The 16,532-nt window shown below is 42.8% G+C and overlaps 1 protein-coding gene and 1 long non-coding RNA gene across 2 annotated transcripts; one reads left to right on the forward strand and one right to left on the reverse strand.

Moving 5' to 3' along the window:
- The first annotated feature begins 1,535 nt into the window (after positions 1-1,535).
- On the forward strand, positions 1,536-12,920 carry LOC127480992 (solute carrier family 13 member 2-like). Its single transcript, XM_051809792.1, has 12 exons — positions 1,536-1,687; positions 4,709-4,837; positions 5,173-5,309; positions 6,359-6,594; positions 7,393-7,573; positions 7,788-7,910; positions 8,747-8,968; positions 9,068-9,150; positions 9,716-9,837; positions 10,098-10,259; positions 11,210-11,347; positions 12,104-12,920. Exons 1-12 carry the CDS (start codon positions 1,586-1,588, stop codon positions 12,233-12,235), a joined length of 1,767 nt encoding a protein of 588 aa, XP_051665752.1. The 5' UTR covers positions 1,536-1,585; the 3' UTR covers positions 12,236-12,920.
- Positions 5,276-16,344, reverse strand: LOC127481010 (uncharacterized). The gene is made up of 5 exons (XR_007908077.1): positions 15,970-16,344; positions 15,099-15,488; positions 13,560-13,672; positions 6,202-6,507; positions 5,276-5,618 (listed from the first exon to the last, which is right to left on the reverse strand). It is a non-coding gene; the product is annotated as an uncharacterized LOC127481010 (long non-coding RNA).
- Between the last annotated feature and the right edge of the window lie 188 nt (positions 16,345-16,532).

A 16,532-nucleotide genomic window follows, 5' to 3' on the forward strand; every position in this document is an offset into this window, starting at 1 on the left:
AAAGCTCAAACAAGACAAACCATAACACACTTAGAGAGCTCATTTCTAGCATCTTTGCAGGTATTGTGACTCACATGACAGAGGAAATGATTGCTGAGGACGTGTTGCTTGTGAAGAATAGGCACAATTCATCAGCTGAGACCCTTCCAGGTTGTTATTTACACTCCACAGATGAGGCTGCAGTTGGAGAGATGCAAAAATGATGTGTTCTTTTAGATTTTCATTGCAACCTTAGGGCATTAGAGTAAAACATAGAAAAAAATACCTTGCTGTTGGCTGATTTTGCCAATACACCTTTTCAGACACTAATTAAACATTAAATGGATGCAAAAATGTGGGGGAATATAATACATTTGAAAGCTCTTTCTCATTATTTTTGTACTGAGGGTGAAATGCTAAAGCTCTGTTTGTTGTGAGCAGTATGTCCAAGTCGAGCTTGCAGCTCTGGCCACTGAAACCCCACTGGTTTTCCATCATAAGCACATTGCTGAAAGAAAACAAGCCCTGGCAGAAAAGGGAGAGAGAAACAGCAGAAGCTTTTTGTGGAGCCGACATCAGATGACCTAATGTCTGTGCTTCCCTTTTTGTGTCTCTGCTTGAGTAAGCTATAAACAGCACCAAGACAATTTATACCAATAAAATGGAAATGTTATAATCTTTATATGAGGCATGCACTTGTATGATCTACCAAATAAAGCCATCAAAGTGACATTAATGAGACACATCAAAAAGTTTGGTTCCATTCCTGTGTATTTACAGATTCTAGTAATTCACAGCTTGTATTTTGGAGGTTTCCTGCAACCGGGACAAGATTTTCTGGTAATTTCCCTGTAGTGCCTTTTTTTTCTTTACTTTTTTTGCCCCCAGTACATCCTCCAGGTTCCCAAAGTTGTGCCTATAAACTTGCAAGAGCTGAAAGGTGAAACAAAAAAGCCCAATGTCTGCAAAGTGATGCCCTGTGGCCAAGTTTTTCCCAGTCCACTAAGATCCAGGGTAAGGACTGTCAGTCCCTGCGTGCCAGGAACTTGATGTGGCACCTGGTGACAGGAGCTCTGCCCAGTGGATTATGCTACCCAGATTGAATTTCTTAGTGAACACAATGATGTTTATATAACATTTTGCATCGTTGTTTCTAATGCCTGTATTTGATTATTAGAGATGCAGATGTGGTTTTCAGTGCTCTACATATTTTTAAAGCAATTTTCAACCAATTTTGGAGGGAGCAGTTTCCCTTTTTTTATAGGAGGAATGACAGTACCTATTCAAAGATTATATTATTAAAGACAAAACCATTAATATTTTTTAAAAATTAGGTACTTTCAGTTTGCTTTTAATAAATTTACTTGGTCTACAAGGAGTTAATACTGCCCTGAACTGTCCACCTTTCAGGAAGATTTCTTAAGAAAGTTCCTGGTCTGACACTCTTTTGCTGTCTCCTCCCTTCTTTGTTCCCTTCCTTCTTTCTCCGATTACAGTTCCAAAATCAACACCCAATCTCCTGAGGTCAATGGTTAATATTCCCCAGTGTTTATAAAGTCTCCAGCAGCAGATCCCAGGCCTTCAGCACTGGGCTAGCTCCAGCACCATGGCTGGCATCTTGGAGGTGCTCCTGGCCTTCAAGAAATACCTCATCATAATTTTAGTACCCCTTCTCGCTCTTCCTCTTCCTCTGGTGGTGCATACCAAGGTAAGGATTTTTTAAGTTCAATTTAAAAGCCAAATCTCTGCATCTCAGAGTTGCTCCTTGTAAGTGACAGAGTGAACAGATCACACAGATTCTTTCTCAGAGAACCTTCATTTATTGCTTGAAGATCTCTTTTGTTTGTTTTCTGATCAGACACCTACAGATATTGGGGCAGTATAAAAGCAATGATGGATAAACAGATACATCTGTAATTGCATCTTCTAAAAGAACACTCAGTGACATGTGATTTATGACTTTTGCTTTGTATCTGACTGATTTAGCAAAGGACTTTCTATGCTGAAGATTCACACGTAAGTGTAACCTAAGTTCCAATCTAAGGTTCAATTTAAACACTCTTCTGATTTTCTAACAGTATCCAGTCCACATCTTCTTTTTCCTTGTTGTCACTGCCATGTAGAAGAGGCATTTTCCTTGGTCAGAGGGACAAGGCATTCTGACACATAAGGAAAAATACTAGGTATTTCACTCTTGGTTTAGCATATTTCTGTAAGAATCTTCCCAACCAAGGATTTTCAATTTAAAATGAAGTTTTGAAGATACCTTGCTTAGGGTACCTAAGTTAACTACAGAAAAAGTTAACTACAAGCAGCTGTAGTAGTGGGGCATTGATCATTTTGATCCCTGATCTGGGACACTGACCACTGACCATTTAAACAGAGCTCTGTGAGCCAGCAGCCTGCCAGCCTTCTGCTGCTTCTTCATTCTGGCACGTTTCTCACACTCTCAATCTCTTCATGCAGAAATATCTCATCATGTAGAAATATCTCATCTCTGGCCTTCAGGTCTCTTATTACAGCCCCAGAAGCTTAAAATAACTCATCCCGATCTACCTCTCCTGTCACTGCTCTTTGGACATCCAGTCATAACTCTTTCCTCTGCTCTCTGCCTGTGCCTGTCTCCTGATCCCTGCTGACTCCCAGTTTAGAGTCTCCCTCTCCAAGCTTCCTTCTGCACTTCACTAACTCTTCCCTGCCTGTCCCAAAGCTCTTTCTTCCTCACAGCTCTCAGTGTTATCGGAGACTTTGGAGCTCTGACCTGAGGATTGTGAGCGTGAATGATAGAGTGGCACTGGCTGGAGGTGCAATGTGGTAACTGTTCAGGCGTGGCACCTTACTCTCTCACTATGCAAATAAAATAGTTTAAATTGTTACTTAAAAGCTTACTAGCAGGAAAAACAGAAAAAGTACCTTTTTTTGCTAGTCAACTTTTCATAGTCAAAAGAGTTACTGAAGGGAAAAGAGATCTGAATCAGAAGAGTTCTAAGAAGCCAGAGAGAGATTATTTTTTTTTGTCTTGAGGCCACAAGTTCAAACTCACTTGCTGGAGGCATTGTTACATACACTAAGTCCATGGTGTTACCTGTGGAATGATTTGGCAGTCTTGCCTCAGTTCCTCTGTGAAAATGACTCTCTCTGGTTTCTATGTAGTCAGCAACAACATAGAAATTTAAAATGTCCTGGACTTTTCCCTTTGCAACCTGTAAGAAGATTTTTTTGGGTTAGAATTGTGCACCGTGGCAATGCTGAGCAGGAAAAGCTGTTGCCTCCATGTGCAGCAGTGATGTGAGCAGGCAGCTCACAGGATGGAATTTCACATTTTTCTGTTCTGTTGAGCTATTTACCTGCCCTATAATGACATAGCACTGGACACCAAACTATTAAAATTGAGAGCAAACAATGCTAAAAATTTCACTTAAGGACAGACAAGTGTCCTTACAGAAAAACTGACATTGTGAAAAGCCTTTTTCCCCACTTTTACCAAGAGCCTGTTCACAGCAGGATGGAAGCCAAAAACATTGTGCCTATGACATACATCCCAAAGCCCTGCTAGGGTCTCTCAAAGGGCACCTATTGGTCTCTTTTAAGAACAAAAATGGATAGAAAGGATCATCAAAATGAACAATTTCTTTCAGTGCTTGATGGGATGGATAATTAAGGTTCTTGCTGCTCCCCCCTTCATCCCAGTCACCAGCTCCATACCCTCCATGACACATTCAGAAGTCCTGAGCCTGTTCTAAAGCACCACAAATTCAATCCTACCAGCCGTTATCCCAGCTCCTTGTTTTAATCCTCTGTAATCCAGCTTCAATAAGCATCCCTACGATCTCATTCATACTGTCCAGTATATTTTAGTGGACATTCTTTATCCGAGGCCAAACAACCACGTTTTGCTTCCTTTGGATTTGCTGTCACCCATTATTGCACGAGTTCCAAAACGAGGAAGACACCACAACCTGCAATATAACTTCTTCTAACTTTCATCCCCAGCCCAACCATATGAAAATCTGTTGTGACAAGTAATTCTGAATCTGACTGTCTTAAAAACATTTTTATATAAAATTTGGAGGGGTTGTTCAAAGCAGAACTAAATCAATGTTTTCTCAGAAGGCGAGAAATATGAAATAGGGGATCATACTTTTGTCAAACAAACAAGTCAGTGAAAGCTGAAAGGACCTGTGACCAGTCTGTCAAATGAACCTTTCAAAGCTTCTACTGAGCTAAAAATCCAATGAAAAATTTTAGAAGTATTTACAGTACAAGGAATCCAGGCTATTGAGATTAGTTGGGGTTTGCCATATCTTGGAACACGTGAAGCAAAAGGTGAAGAAGCCTTGACTGGATCATAATTATTTCTGCAACTCAAGGACATAAATACAGAATATAACACTATCAGCACAATCACGGATCCTGTGCAGTGACTCCCAATCCCTTATCATGAAAGGTTCAAAGTCATCCATTTGTTTCTTTTCCTAAGTTAATATTTTTTCGCCCCCTGGAGGATTCATCTTTTCCTCAGAGTTCTGACAAGGTTATTGAACAGTTTGTCATTTGATTAAAGTCTGCATAGGTCGGAGGATACATGGAAGACAAGGACAGGAAATAACCTTTTCTCTAATCCCTTTATCAGGCAATAAATGTAATTAAGGGCTGTTGCCTTCTGGAAGCCCAAGTGCCATATACAATGTGTTCTGATCATGTCTCCTCTTCCCCTCTTGCCCCCCAGGAGGCCGAATGTGGTTATGTTATCATAGTGATGGCACTTTACTGGTGCACAGAAGCCCTGCCATTGGCTGTCACAGCTCTCCTGCCCGTCCTGCTGTTCCCACTAATGAATATCATGGATTCAACAACAGTAAGAGATCCTACTCCATAGACATTGGCCTATGTGTTAATCAGTCATTAATAAGCTTCTTTTATTCAGGGATTATTTCCCATTATTATTATTATTATTACTATTAATATTATTCCACTGCTGTTACACAGGGAACTGTCTGTCTTCTGCATGGAATACAACTTGCACGAGCCCACAGTGAGCTCTGGGTGGAGCTGCTACTCTGAAATCAAATTCACTGTTCAGATGCAACCCACAGTTACTCTGTGCTAATACCTTTGTAACAACCTCCCTCAGAAAATGCCTTCTCTCTTGGCTTCTTCTGACTATTTTCTCTCCCTTGTTCCACATTACAGGTCTGTCAGGAATATTTAAAGGACTCCAATATGCTTTTCATTGGGGGACTGCTGATGGCCATTGCCATTGAGAACTGGCAGCTACACAAGCGTGTGGCCCTGAGGGTCTTGCTTATCACTGGTGTCAGACCAGCCCTGTGAGTAAAAGTCATGTAAACACCATGGGATAAAAGAACTTATGTGGCATTAGTCCCCATCTCTTATGTGAATCTGCAAATCACAGCCTACAAATGCTTTCCTGCAGTCCAAGTGAGTTAGTGCCTGAGCTAACCTTGCAAAGGGGGATCCCATGAAGTGTTACAGACCTGGCGTGCCTTTTCTGAATTCCAAATGGCTTTAGGTGGAGAAATAGCAACAAGAGAGTCAATGGTAGTAAGACACAGCTTCAGACACTCAGGAAAGACCACAGATGAAACACAGCAAACATGGACTCTCTGCCTGCTACACTGATTGCCAAGAGAAGAGAAAACATGAGGATGCTTGTTTGCAAAACAACAAGTATTTTCCAGACTAGAACTCTAAGCTATGCACAGGCTACAGCACCCTATTTAATCTGACTTGGCTCCTAACGAGAGGGAATACTGAAGGAAATTACAAAGCAATAGAATAAAAATGCATACAAGATAAACCCCTTTCCATCTTATGTATAATCTACATCTCATCTAAAGAATAATTTTGAGGCAAATCACAGAGTAATACTGAAAGGAGGATTAGAATTTTAGATGAGTAAGAAGAGAATCCTAAATAATAGAGATGGGATAAAATTACAGAAAAATAGAGATCCTCGTCCTTATGGCTTAAACTGATTGCCACTTGGGATAAAAATTCAGCTTGGAATTCCTCTTTACAATACATTATACTGCATTAACATGTGTTATTGAGATGGCATGTCTTCCTTGGAAGCATGCAGAATAAGCAGGACCTGACTAGGTAAATTGTTTGCTCCAAGCTACCAGGTTCTACTTTCCTGGTCATAAGAATATAAAAAATTGGTTGAAATTGGAAAAAAAAAAGAATATAAAATCTCACCGTGTCGCTAACAAAGTAGACCAGGGTAAGAGGAAGTGCTGGGTGGGAATTGCTGAGCATCTTCCAAACCCAGCATTTGTAGTCAACTCTTTGCAACAAAAATAGAGCATTGCAGTGCTGAGTTCTGATCCAGCTTTTCCAAACCTTCTCATTCCAGACTTCTCATGGGTTTCATGGTCGTGACTGCCTTCCTGTCAATGTGGATCAGCAACACGGCCACCACTGCCATGATGGTCCCCATAGCACAGGCAGTGCTGGAACAGCTGCACAAGTCAGAACTGGAGTCCAGTGGTGCTGGCCAAGCATCTGAAAACGACAACAAAGCCTTTGAGCTGCAGGAAGGGTCAACTCCACCTGTTAACTCCAACGAAAAAGAGGAAAAAGAGGAAACAGGTGAGTGAATTCTGGGCGGCTTTCTCTTCAGGGTGATGGAGGATGACCTGATGCCTTCTTCACTGTCATAAGACTTGACAGTAAATTCTGAAAGAAGAACACACCTCAAGCATCCTGACTGCATCACACAGCATTGATGAGACTCTTCTGGGAGCCACACAAAACCACCATAAGATCTGCTGACTTGACTGAAGTTGGAAACACATGAAAAGATACAAAGAGATGATAACTAATCAATAAACCAACAACAGGAATACATTCTCCATTGGCTGAAGCCTTTCCATGAGGCTTGATATTTTTCTGTATCTTTGTCTTAGTTCAATTCTTGCCTACTGTGGAACAGATCAGATAATATGGAATTCCCACAGGAAAATTTCTGGCCTATTTCAAGCCAGAAGGGTAGGGATTAAAATGATCTTTCTAATCCAAAGCTACACAATCAAGCAACACTATCTCTTTACCATCTGTCTTGCCCTCTCCTCATGTTTCAGATGACTCCAGTGTTTCTGTAAGTCCCAGTGCCAGCAGTCAGATGCTGGTACAGAACAAGTTCCCTTCAGCCCAGCTCCTCTGGCTCTGTTGTAACTCCTGGAATTCTTACCTTTCTCCCCTCCATGTGCAGTTCAGACCTCACCCTAGTTCACCAAGAAGTGTCAGCAAAATGGGAGAAGATCAAAAAATTAACAATGCTAGTCTTAAAAAGAGGAAATTTGGTTCCTTCAGCTTTGAGTCCATTGTGCCCTAGCCTTGAAATACTGAGTCGTGCAGGCACAATATCTTTTGTTCTTTGGGATCCAGGTAATGCTCATGTCCTGACAATCGAGGAAGACAGAAAGAGAAATGAAGATCTGGTAGAGCAGAAACACTTGAAACTCTGCAAGGGAATGTCTCTTTCTATTTGTTACTCAGCCAGTATTGGAGGAATTGCAACTCTGACTGGGACAACACCAAATCTGGTACTGCAAGGACAAGTTAATGAGTAAGTCTGGTTGAATGTGGGATTACAAACCCGCTAAATTGCATCATTCTGTACAACCGACTTCCAGGCAGCATAGAGAAAAAAATATCAGTTGGGTAACTTTACTGGGAAGTGAGCTTCTCTTCTTTAATGTACCTCCCCTGTTCTAATTCATTAAGTAAATACAGAAGAGAATGTGGAATTTTGGATGCTAACAGCTTCCTGCATTTTACAGGCTCTATCCTAATAATGGTGGTGTCATCAACTTTGCCTCCTGGTTCTCCTTTGCCTTCCCCACCATGATTTTGTTACTGGTTTTGGCATGGATTTGGCTACAGATACTGTACTTGGGCTTTAAGTGAGTACCCTTCACCCTCTGCCTTCCAGCTGATGGGCCTGATCAAGGACTCATTGCACAAGTGATCCTTTTATTGATGGGGAAAGTCACACAGCAAGTGACAAATTCCTCACACAGAACAGAGACAAGCAGAACAGCACACTCAGTGTCTGTTAAAATACTGCACCTTTTTCTCTGAGGAATCTGATCAAATCCCAGATAAACACACTCTGTACATGCAAATAGGAAGTTCTAACAGCATATGACCTGTTCTGTGGCATTGTTGTCATGTCCCAAGAGATTGCTGTGCTTCAAAGCAGGAAATGCCTTTGTGACAAGAGTTGCTTCAGACCTAGAGGATTAGTCTTGTGCTATTATTTCCAATGCTAATCACCCCCAATACCCAGCTTACATTACCTACCTGTTTAATACTTAGCCTATCAAGTTTGTATTATCCCCAGCCTCCCTTGTTTTACATAGCAAGAGTGCTGTAATACCTGAAATGGTATTTTCATCTTCAAATTCCTCCTTTAAAATTCTCATTTTCTGTCATTTTAAAGAGCTTGGCAACTCTTTACTTCCTTGTGGTCATATAGCCTTGTCAGCCACACTGACCTTGTCCTGGTCTAGTGGAAGGGATCCCTGCCCTTGGCAGAAGCTTCCTTCTGATCACCTTGGCAAGCCATGGTGCAATGCAGTTAGTACCCACCACAACTGTCAATGCTATGATTATAATATATTTAATGTCAATATTCATATATCTAAAAGACATTATGACTGAGTCTAAAATTTGAATTCTTAACTGAGGCTATCTGGCAAATGTCTCTGATATTTCTTGTCCATTTTCTTCTTTCTAGTTTTAAGAAAAATTTTGGTTGTGGTTCAAGTCCCTCTGCCAAGGCTAAGGAGAAAGAGGCCTATGCTGTCATCAAGGAAGAGAGCAGGAAGTTGGGCAGAATGAAATTTGCAGAAATAGTAGTTTTGATCCTGTTCATACTCCTGGTACTACTCTGGTTTACAAGAGAACCTGGGTTCATACCAGGCTGGGCAACTGTTCTTTTCAACAAAGATGATATAAGGTACTACCACTTTTCTTCCTCAATTTGAGTAAAATAAGCATGCTGGATTTTATAAAAATGAAAACATAGCTGACTAAATATCTGACTGGTCTGTTGCAGCTATGTCACTGATGCTACAGTTGCCATCTTTATTTCACTTTTGTTGTTCATCATTCCTTCTGGCTTTTCCAATGCACAAACAGGTGAGTTTACTGAAGCATCAAAAATCAACTGCCAGAATAGGTACATGAGAAGTTTCACGTTTGAGGTTTACAAAGGAAATTTCAAATATTAAATAAGATTTCAAACTGCTCTTCCTGCAGAGCTACAGCTTCTGTTTAGGTTAGGCAAGGCACATATCCCATAAAAGTTCTCTGCTTCTCATTATTTAGCTAAGTAGGAAACTCTTATCCCAGCAGTGTTCCTGCCTCTGCTATACACGTGTAAAAGCTTCTGAGGCTGGAATCTTCAGGAGAGAAAACAACAGAAACACACACAGTTCTGCAGATATCTTGCCACACTTTTTGCTCACCCTTCCCTGCATTGTACTGTGCTTTTGGAAGCAGTTGCAGATCATTCATTAGTGGTTTTGCAGATCAAGTTTTAAAACCTTTGTTGGTGAAGCTTTTAGCATTTGCTTCGGGAAGTAATTCCAGGTCTTGCTGACAGAAGGGTTTCCTGATGTTCAGACTAAAGTCAGGTCTCACCAAGAAGTTCTCCTTTCTTTGGAGAATGTAATATGGCTTACAAAATCTTTTTGGATTTCAGGTGGCAGGTCGAAGTTCCAAGCACCTCCACCTCTCCTGAACTGGAAAATAGTTCACGAAAAAATGCCATGGCATATTGTGCTTCTGCTGGGAGGTGGTTTTGCCTTAGCCAAAGGCAGTGAGGTAACATTCCTTGGCTTACCTGGGATCTGTGTCTTCGTATAAATGTAGTATCTTCTTCTTTCAAATTCTTTGGAAGGGAAAGCATGTTCATTTCCTCTCTACGAACATTGGCTCCTACATGTTTTTCTGCAGAAAGCAGTTTGTATGAGAACTGCTATGACAAGGGAAGGTCAAATTGACATGAGAACTGTAACTGGACTGCAATGTGGTTATTTCCTCACCAACCTACTGTCCTGATAGCCCTTTTTCCTCTGTTACAGGAATCTGGTCTGTCTACATGGTTAGGTAACCAACTGACTCCTCTTGAAAACATCCCTCACGCAGCAATTGCTTTCCTGTTGAGTCTCCTCGTTGCCACTTTCACTGAGTGCACCAGCAACGTGGCCACCACCACCCTCTTCCTCCCTATTGTGGCTTCAATGGTAGGTTCCAGCATTTCAAAATGTTCTTATAAGAACAGTTTTCAACTCCTCTCCAAGCATACATCTGCTCAATTGACAAAATTAACTGGCTGCCATAGCCAAGCACTGGTTTGTGTGTCCAAACAGGGATACGAGACTTAAAACATACATATGTGTATGTGTGTGAATATATCTCTGTATAAATACACTGTGCTTAGTTCAACCCTTCTAAAATCATTGCTGGGGAAGAGTAAAGGGATTAAATCCATTGGCATATTAGACTTTGCCTTCTGGCCTAAACAACCCCATGAGGTCACTGCCAGCTGTACTTGTTTTTTCCAATTTGTTCTGCACGGACACAGCAACAGCAGCAGCATTTGCTTCCCTGCAACATTCCATTACTGTATTTCACTCCGACCACTGGCCTTCCAGAAGTCTCTGAGGGTGATAGCATGACCTAATTCAGACTTTTTGCATTTCCACTGCAGATTCCTGTTGCTGGGGTAGACAGAGTTCTGCACTGTGAAAAGCTGGTTCCAGACAAAAAATGCAATAAGCTCCCCCAAAATCTTTTGGCATAGGCCACACACTCCAGCAAACCCTTAAACTGATCCACTCACCTGCAGAGCTTGGGCTGCCCTGTCTCCTCTGATAATTTCATTTTGTTCTTAACCAGTTTGAAGCCACTCTACAATTTTTTCCCAGGGTTTAGAGGTGAATGCAAGCATTATTAGCCATTTATACAGCAGCCTCAGGAACACAAAGCCCTGACCACAAAATCAATTCTTGCATTTCTTGCATAAAGACATGGACTAGAAGTGTCTCAAGCAGCACCAAAACCTGAGTGGCTGCAGTGTTTGATGAAGAACGAGGTTTCTGACAGGGACAAATACAATCAGGTTTCTGACAAAAGATTTCTCTGCAGTTTTGGGTATCCCAAACCAGCTTCTTTGCTCTCTCTTCCTGCACAGGCTGAAGCCATTTGCCTCAACCCACTCTATGTCATGCTGCCCTGCACACTTTCTGCATCGCTGGCGTTCATGCTCCCTGTGGCCACTCCTCCCAATGCCATTGTCTTCTCCTATGGACAGCTCAGGGTTATTGATATGGTGAGTAAAATCATGTTTTTGTCAGAATTTTCACCTCTAGATTTGGTCTTTCCTTTTTCTAATATTGGTTCTTCCTGGGAGAGTGTTAGAAATCTCCCTGTGCTGGGCTGATGGAAAATGGAAGGAAGACACACGAGTGCATTAATAAAGGGTCACACTCACTCAGAGCCTCAGAAAGGTGCTATTGAGCTTTTAAAGAACAGCCAAGACCTCTTGAAGATGTTCCAAGAAGAGCTGCCAATGAGAAACAGCAATGTCTAAGTGCTTGAAAAGCTCACATGTAGGGCATAGAGGTGTCAAAGAGCCCTGTCATCTGGGCAGTCCTTCTGCAGGGGTGGGGGACAGTCTGGCACATCTCACTGGGCTGCCCTGATGCCCTGAGAAATCATTGTGTTAAAGACAGATGGACACAGATGCCATGTCTCTTGATAACTTTTCTAACTTACAAGTGATCCAAGAAGAATTCCAAAGTAACATTAGGGATAAATGCCAGGTCAGAAGAGAAAGTTCTACATGAGTGAGTTCAAAGGATTTCAGGACTTCTAGTTAAGGAGTTTTATCTGATGGAAACTCATTTTCCCCCAGGACAAATTATATTTGTGAAGAAAACCAGCTTAAATGTAATTTGATGGAGTTCTGGTTGAGTTGTAAAGAAAGATCAAAGACAGAATCTATCCATACAAACAATCCCGACCAGCAAGGAAGGAAAAAAAGTGCTCAGTTCAACTAACAGTGCTTCTTTTTTTATAATTCTAGGCCAAAGCTGGATTTGTACTCAACATTCTGGGAGTTCTGACAATAACTCTTGCCATCAATACCTGGTCTTCATCTTTGTTCCAGCTGCAAACTCTCCCATCTTGGGCAAATAAGACAGGCATGTGCCCATAAGGTGGAGAGGCAAAGGGAGCAGTGACTGTTCCTGTTAGAGCTGCAGCGAGAGCTGGACTGCCCTCCATGCCAGCTTTGCCAAGGCAGTGGTATAGAAACAGCCCTGTCTTCTGGAAAAGGACAAGTCACCTGCAAGCAAAACTGTTCTCTTGATAACAGCAATAAAATTGCACAACAGTGCTGTTAGCTGGCAGTTTTGTCAGTAAGATGAGGTAACCTTTTGGCTTTTCCGCTGTCCCAGGAACCTTTAGAATTTTTGTCTCTGGAGGGGCATTTTCCCCAAGTGCTTTTCCACCCCACCTGTAAAGTCTGAAATCTGCTGTGAGAAAAAAGAGAAGTGTGTATATATATATAAAAGAAAGACTCTGTGTTCCTGATTTCATGCATAGACCTCTGTCTTGTCACAATTAACATGACTATTCACATGTATATGTGTATATGTTCAAACCGTACATGATTGTTATATACTGTTATGGGCACTGACAGCATTACAGACAAATCACATACTGTCAGCCCCTTCTATTTTTGAAATATATTTATTTGCAGGCCTTTTGTTATGAATGTAAAAGACTATTTTTTCCCCATTGTTATTTATGTCAGATTACACCCTGCAAGATCATGATAGGACCAGCAGTGTTCCCCTGAGAAGGAAAGAACCCCTGTGTCCTAGAATAAACAATTGAATTAAAGATTTTTTTAATGTACCTCTGTGTTCTGCATAATTTTTTAATTATATATCACTGCTTCTGTCTTCCATGTATCAACTACTTGTCTGTTTGCTTATTTAAAATATCTTTAAATAATCAGAGAAATCAGCATAATTGATTTTCTCTTATCTTAAAAGTAGTAAATACTTTATTATTATTGACAGTCGAATTTTCTTGGAATGTCAAACTCAAGATTTTCCTTTTAAATATTTAATCCCTATTCTGCTGCAACTGACTTTCAGTAGCACATAAACTCCTAATGACCAAACTGACAAAGCCACGGGAATATGCAAAGACACTTTGTCAAAACTACCTCTTAGTATCATAACTGAGGTTGGGTTCAGGCAGAGCAGTTATTCAACATGTGCCCCTGAGGTTTGCACTGAAATCTTTGCTCTGTTGTTGCCTGCCTAAATTTTGCACAAAGAATGTTGCTTTTCAGAAGTCCCACTCTGGTGGCATCCCCATATTGGTCCCATCAGAGTGAATAAGAGGGAATTTCACCCTGAGTGCGTGCTCTTCAAAACCTTTCTTCTTTCTTTCTCAGTCCTAAACATTAGGAGACAAGGACATTGTGCAGTGTACATTTGACTTACAAAATGGCAGAATTCACTGACCTGCAGTAGTTTCTTTCCAGTTCCAACTCTCCAGACAATTCTGGTGCCTGCTGGTCACTGATCCCTCTTGCACTGATGGTTTCACTGGCCACTTGCTCCAGGAAATCACTGCCCTGGAAAGAACAGTCTCTTATTAACCCTTCAGTGGCTCTGACAAAGAGTGTTTTGATGTGTGATAGGCATCCAAGAGAATATCCACAGCACACACAGGACAGGCATTTATTCTCTGTTGCTAATGAGCTCCTGGGTATAATTGATTTCAAACACATAATGACTTGTTCAGGTCACTGGTAAACCACTCTCCTTTCCCTTGGCATTTAACTCTCTCAAATAACATCCAAATCTCCCTAAATATTTTCCTTGGCCTGCTCACCCTGTGTCTGAGGGTCTAAAAATGACAAACTCAAGCAGATGATTTTCTGGGAGCCTCTCCCTTCTCTCTTTGTCTGCAGCACCAGGGCAGCGTGCACAGCTTTTGTTTGTTTTTTGTTTTCTTTGAAACACTCGCACAGAGTTTACATGTCCTTCTAAATTACTGCTTAGCTAAGCAGGAAAGGTGGAATTCTTATAACATTTCCCATCAGCCTCTCCTTCCAGCCCTTTAAAACTGTGTTATGACTCTTTGAAGTCTTTTTTGTTAGTCTACATTATTCAGAGGCTGTGATGAGCTCATAAGAAACTCACATTTCATCCTGGTCTAGTGGAAGGTGCCCCTGCCCATGGCAGATGTTTGGAACAAGATGATCTTTAAGGTCCCTTCCAACCAAAAATATCCTGAGATTCCGTGATTCAAGAACTAAACCTTAGTTGTATTCCTAAACCAGTTTTTCCACAACACAGCTCTATTAATCCTGATGATGCATTTGTATTTCTCCCATTACTATTGTCAGTGAATTTTGGCAACCTTGGGACAAATGCTGCCCAAAAGTCTATGGAAGTGGAGGAATGCTAAAAGGGTGTGCATGTAGTGGCACTGGTTGCTTACAGAGCACTGCAGTTAGGAAGATCCAAGCACACTCCAAGAAAGAAAGAAGACAGACCAGTTGTACTGGTTATTAGACATAGTTAAGGGGTTAAAAAAAAACCCAAAAAAACAACCCAAACCAACACATGCACATTTCTGCCAAGCCAGTTATAAGAAGATAATCATGTGCTAGCCTAAGCCTCTGGCAGGAGTAGAACACTGTTAGCTGTCTTCTAGTTAGCTAAATATTAATCATCCTGTTTAGAACCAATCATGTCACTAACTGGCCAGAAACTTGGTTAAAGGTTGTGGTACCAAGAAGGTGTTTTATCTCTAGCTGCAGTATTCCTCGACTTCCACAGAAAATATGATAAGCAAGGCAAATTCCAAAGGAATACTCCCATTGTTAGGAAATTTGTAATTTTCTTCTGAAAGGGATTTAGGAGGCCGTACCCAACGAGGTCAGAAAGCCCAGCAGAGAGTGAAGCCAAGCTCACACAAAACCAAGACGTCCTTGGCTCCAAAATGCACTGTGACAAGAAGGAAAAAAGCCAGGGATTAAAGAGAACTTCCACCTGGGCCTTGCGCCACTGGCCACCACCGATGCTGGCCAGCATGCCCGCGATGCCCAGGCACGCCTCGAGGATGGCCACCCGGAACGTCCGCACACGCCTGTCGCTGGTCTCGGCCACGTAGGCAAAGCAGCTGGCCAGGACCAGGTTGTAGTCTCCTGACAGGCCACTCAGAAGGCGTCCCAGGAGCAAGTAGGCGACGTGCAGCTCCAGGTATATGACCAGCAGGTAGATGGACGTTTGCAGGGCTATGCCCGCTGTCGACAGGATGAGCGCCGGACGGCGGCCCACGCTGTCGCTCCATGGTCCAAAGAGAGTCACGGAGAAGAGACAGACAAAGAAGCCCCCCAAGTTGATGTAGAGGTTCCAGTGGGAGACCAGGGCTTCCACCTCCTGCAAGAGAAACAGGCGGCTCAGGACTCTCAACAGCACCCAGTGCCACCCTGGGCTCTCCACTCCCCCGCTCTCCCCAAGCTGCCCTTCCCCTCCGGGCTCTCTGATCCCCTTGGGGCTCCACTGTCCCCCCGGACACCCCACTCCTCCCGAGCTCCCCTCTTCCCCTGCTCCTCCCCACTCCCATGGGCTCTCTGCACCCCCAGGGCTCCCCTCGGACCCCCTGCTCCTTTTGGCCTCCTGGTTTATCCACTTGCCCAAAGTCCCCTCTTTCCCCGGAGCTCCCCGGGGCTCCCCCGGACTCCCCTTTTCCCCGGGTCTTCCCCCGGGCACCCCGCTCCCCCTGGGTGTCCCCTCTCCCGCCGACTCCCCATCTACCCCCTGGAGCTCCCCTTTCCCCCGCTCCCCTTCCCTGTTCCGCCCTGGTCCCCCAGGGCTCCCTGAGGATTCCCTTGTCCCCTCTCCCCCGGTGCCCCCTCACCTGCCGCAGCGGGTCGGCGGCAGCGCTGTTGTTCCCGCAGCCGGCGGAGCCGCTGCTGTTGTGGCCGTGGTAGCCGCGCTCGGCGCCCAGCCGGTCCCACAGGTACTGAAACAAAGATATTTACTCAGCATCAAAGTCTGACCAATGTGAATCGCGTTCGTTTTCATTGACAGCACTGGGGATAACCCTCCATGAGTGCGTCGAACGGAATGACAAAAGCAAAAACCTTATATTCGCGAAAGTCATTACACATTCATGTTAAATCCCGCCTTTTCCGCGCCTCCCACTATGTAGGGTTGCTGTAATTATTTCACGGTCTTTGGTGCCATCTATCGTCCTTTTATTACAATTAGAGTCCAGTGTTACACAGTCTTTGTTCCAACCGTATATTAATTCTTAGTAGTGTTGGATGACTTCTTTTCCTCTTGGATGACTCTTTTTTTTTCATTTTTTTTTCATTTTTCCTTGAATGCTGAATGCTAATTAGTCAGGTGTCAGTTGGAAGAGATCCGTCCTACCGACTTGCAAAAGTTCTTTCCTCAATCCCCCTTACTTACAAAAGT

This window comes from Manacus candei, unplaced genomic scaffold (genome assembly GCF_025592945.1).
Source record: "Manacus candei isolate 608988 ecotype Guabito, Panama unplaced genomic scaffold, ASM2559294v1 h1tg000076l, whole genome shotgun sequence".
NCBI lineage: Eukaryota > Metazoa > Chordata > Aves > Passeriformes > Pipridae > Manacus > Manacus candei.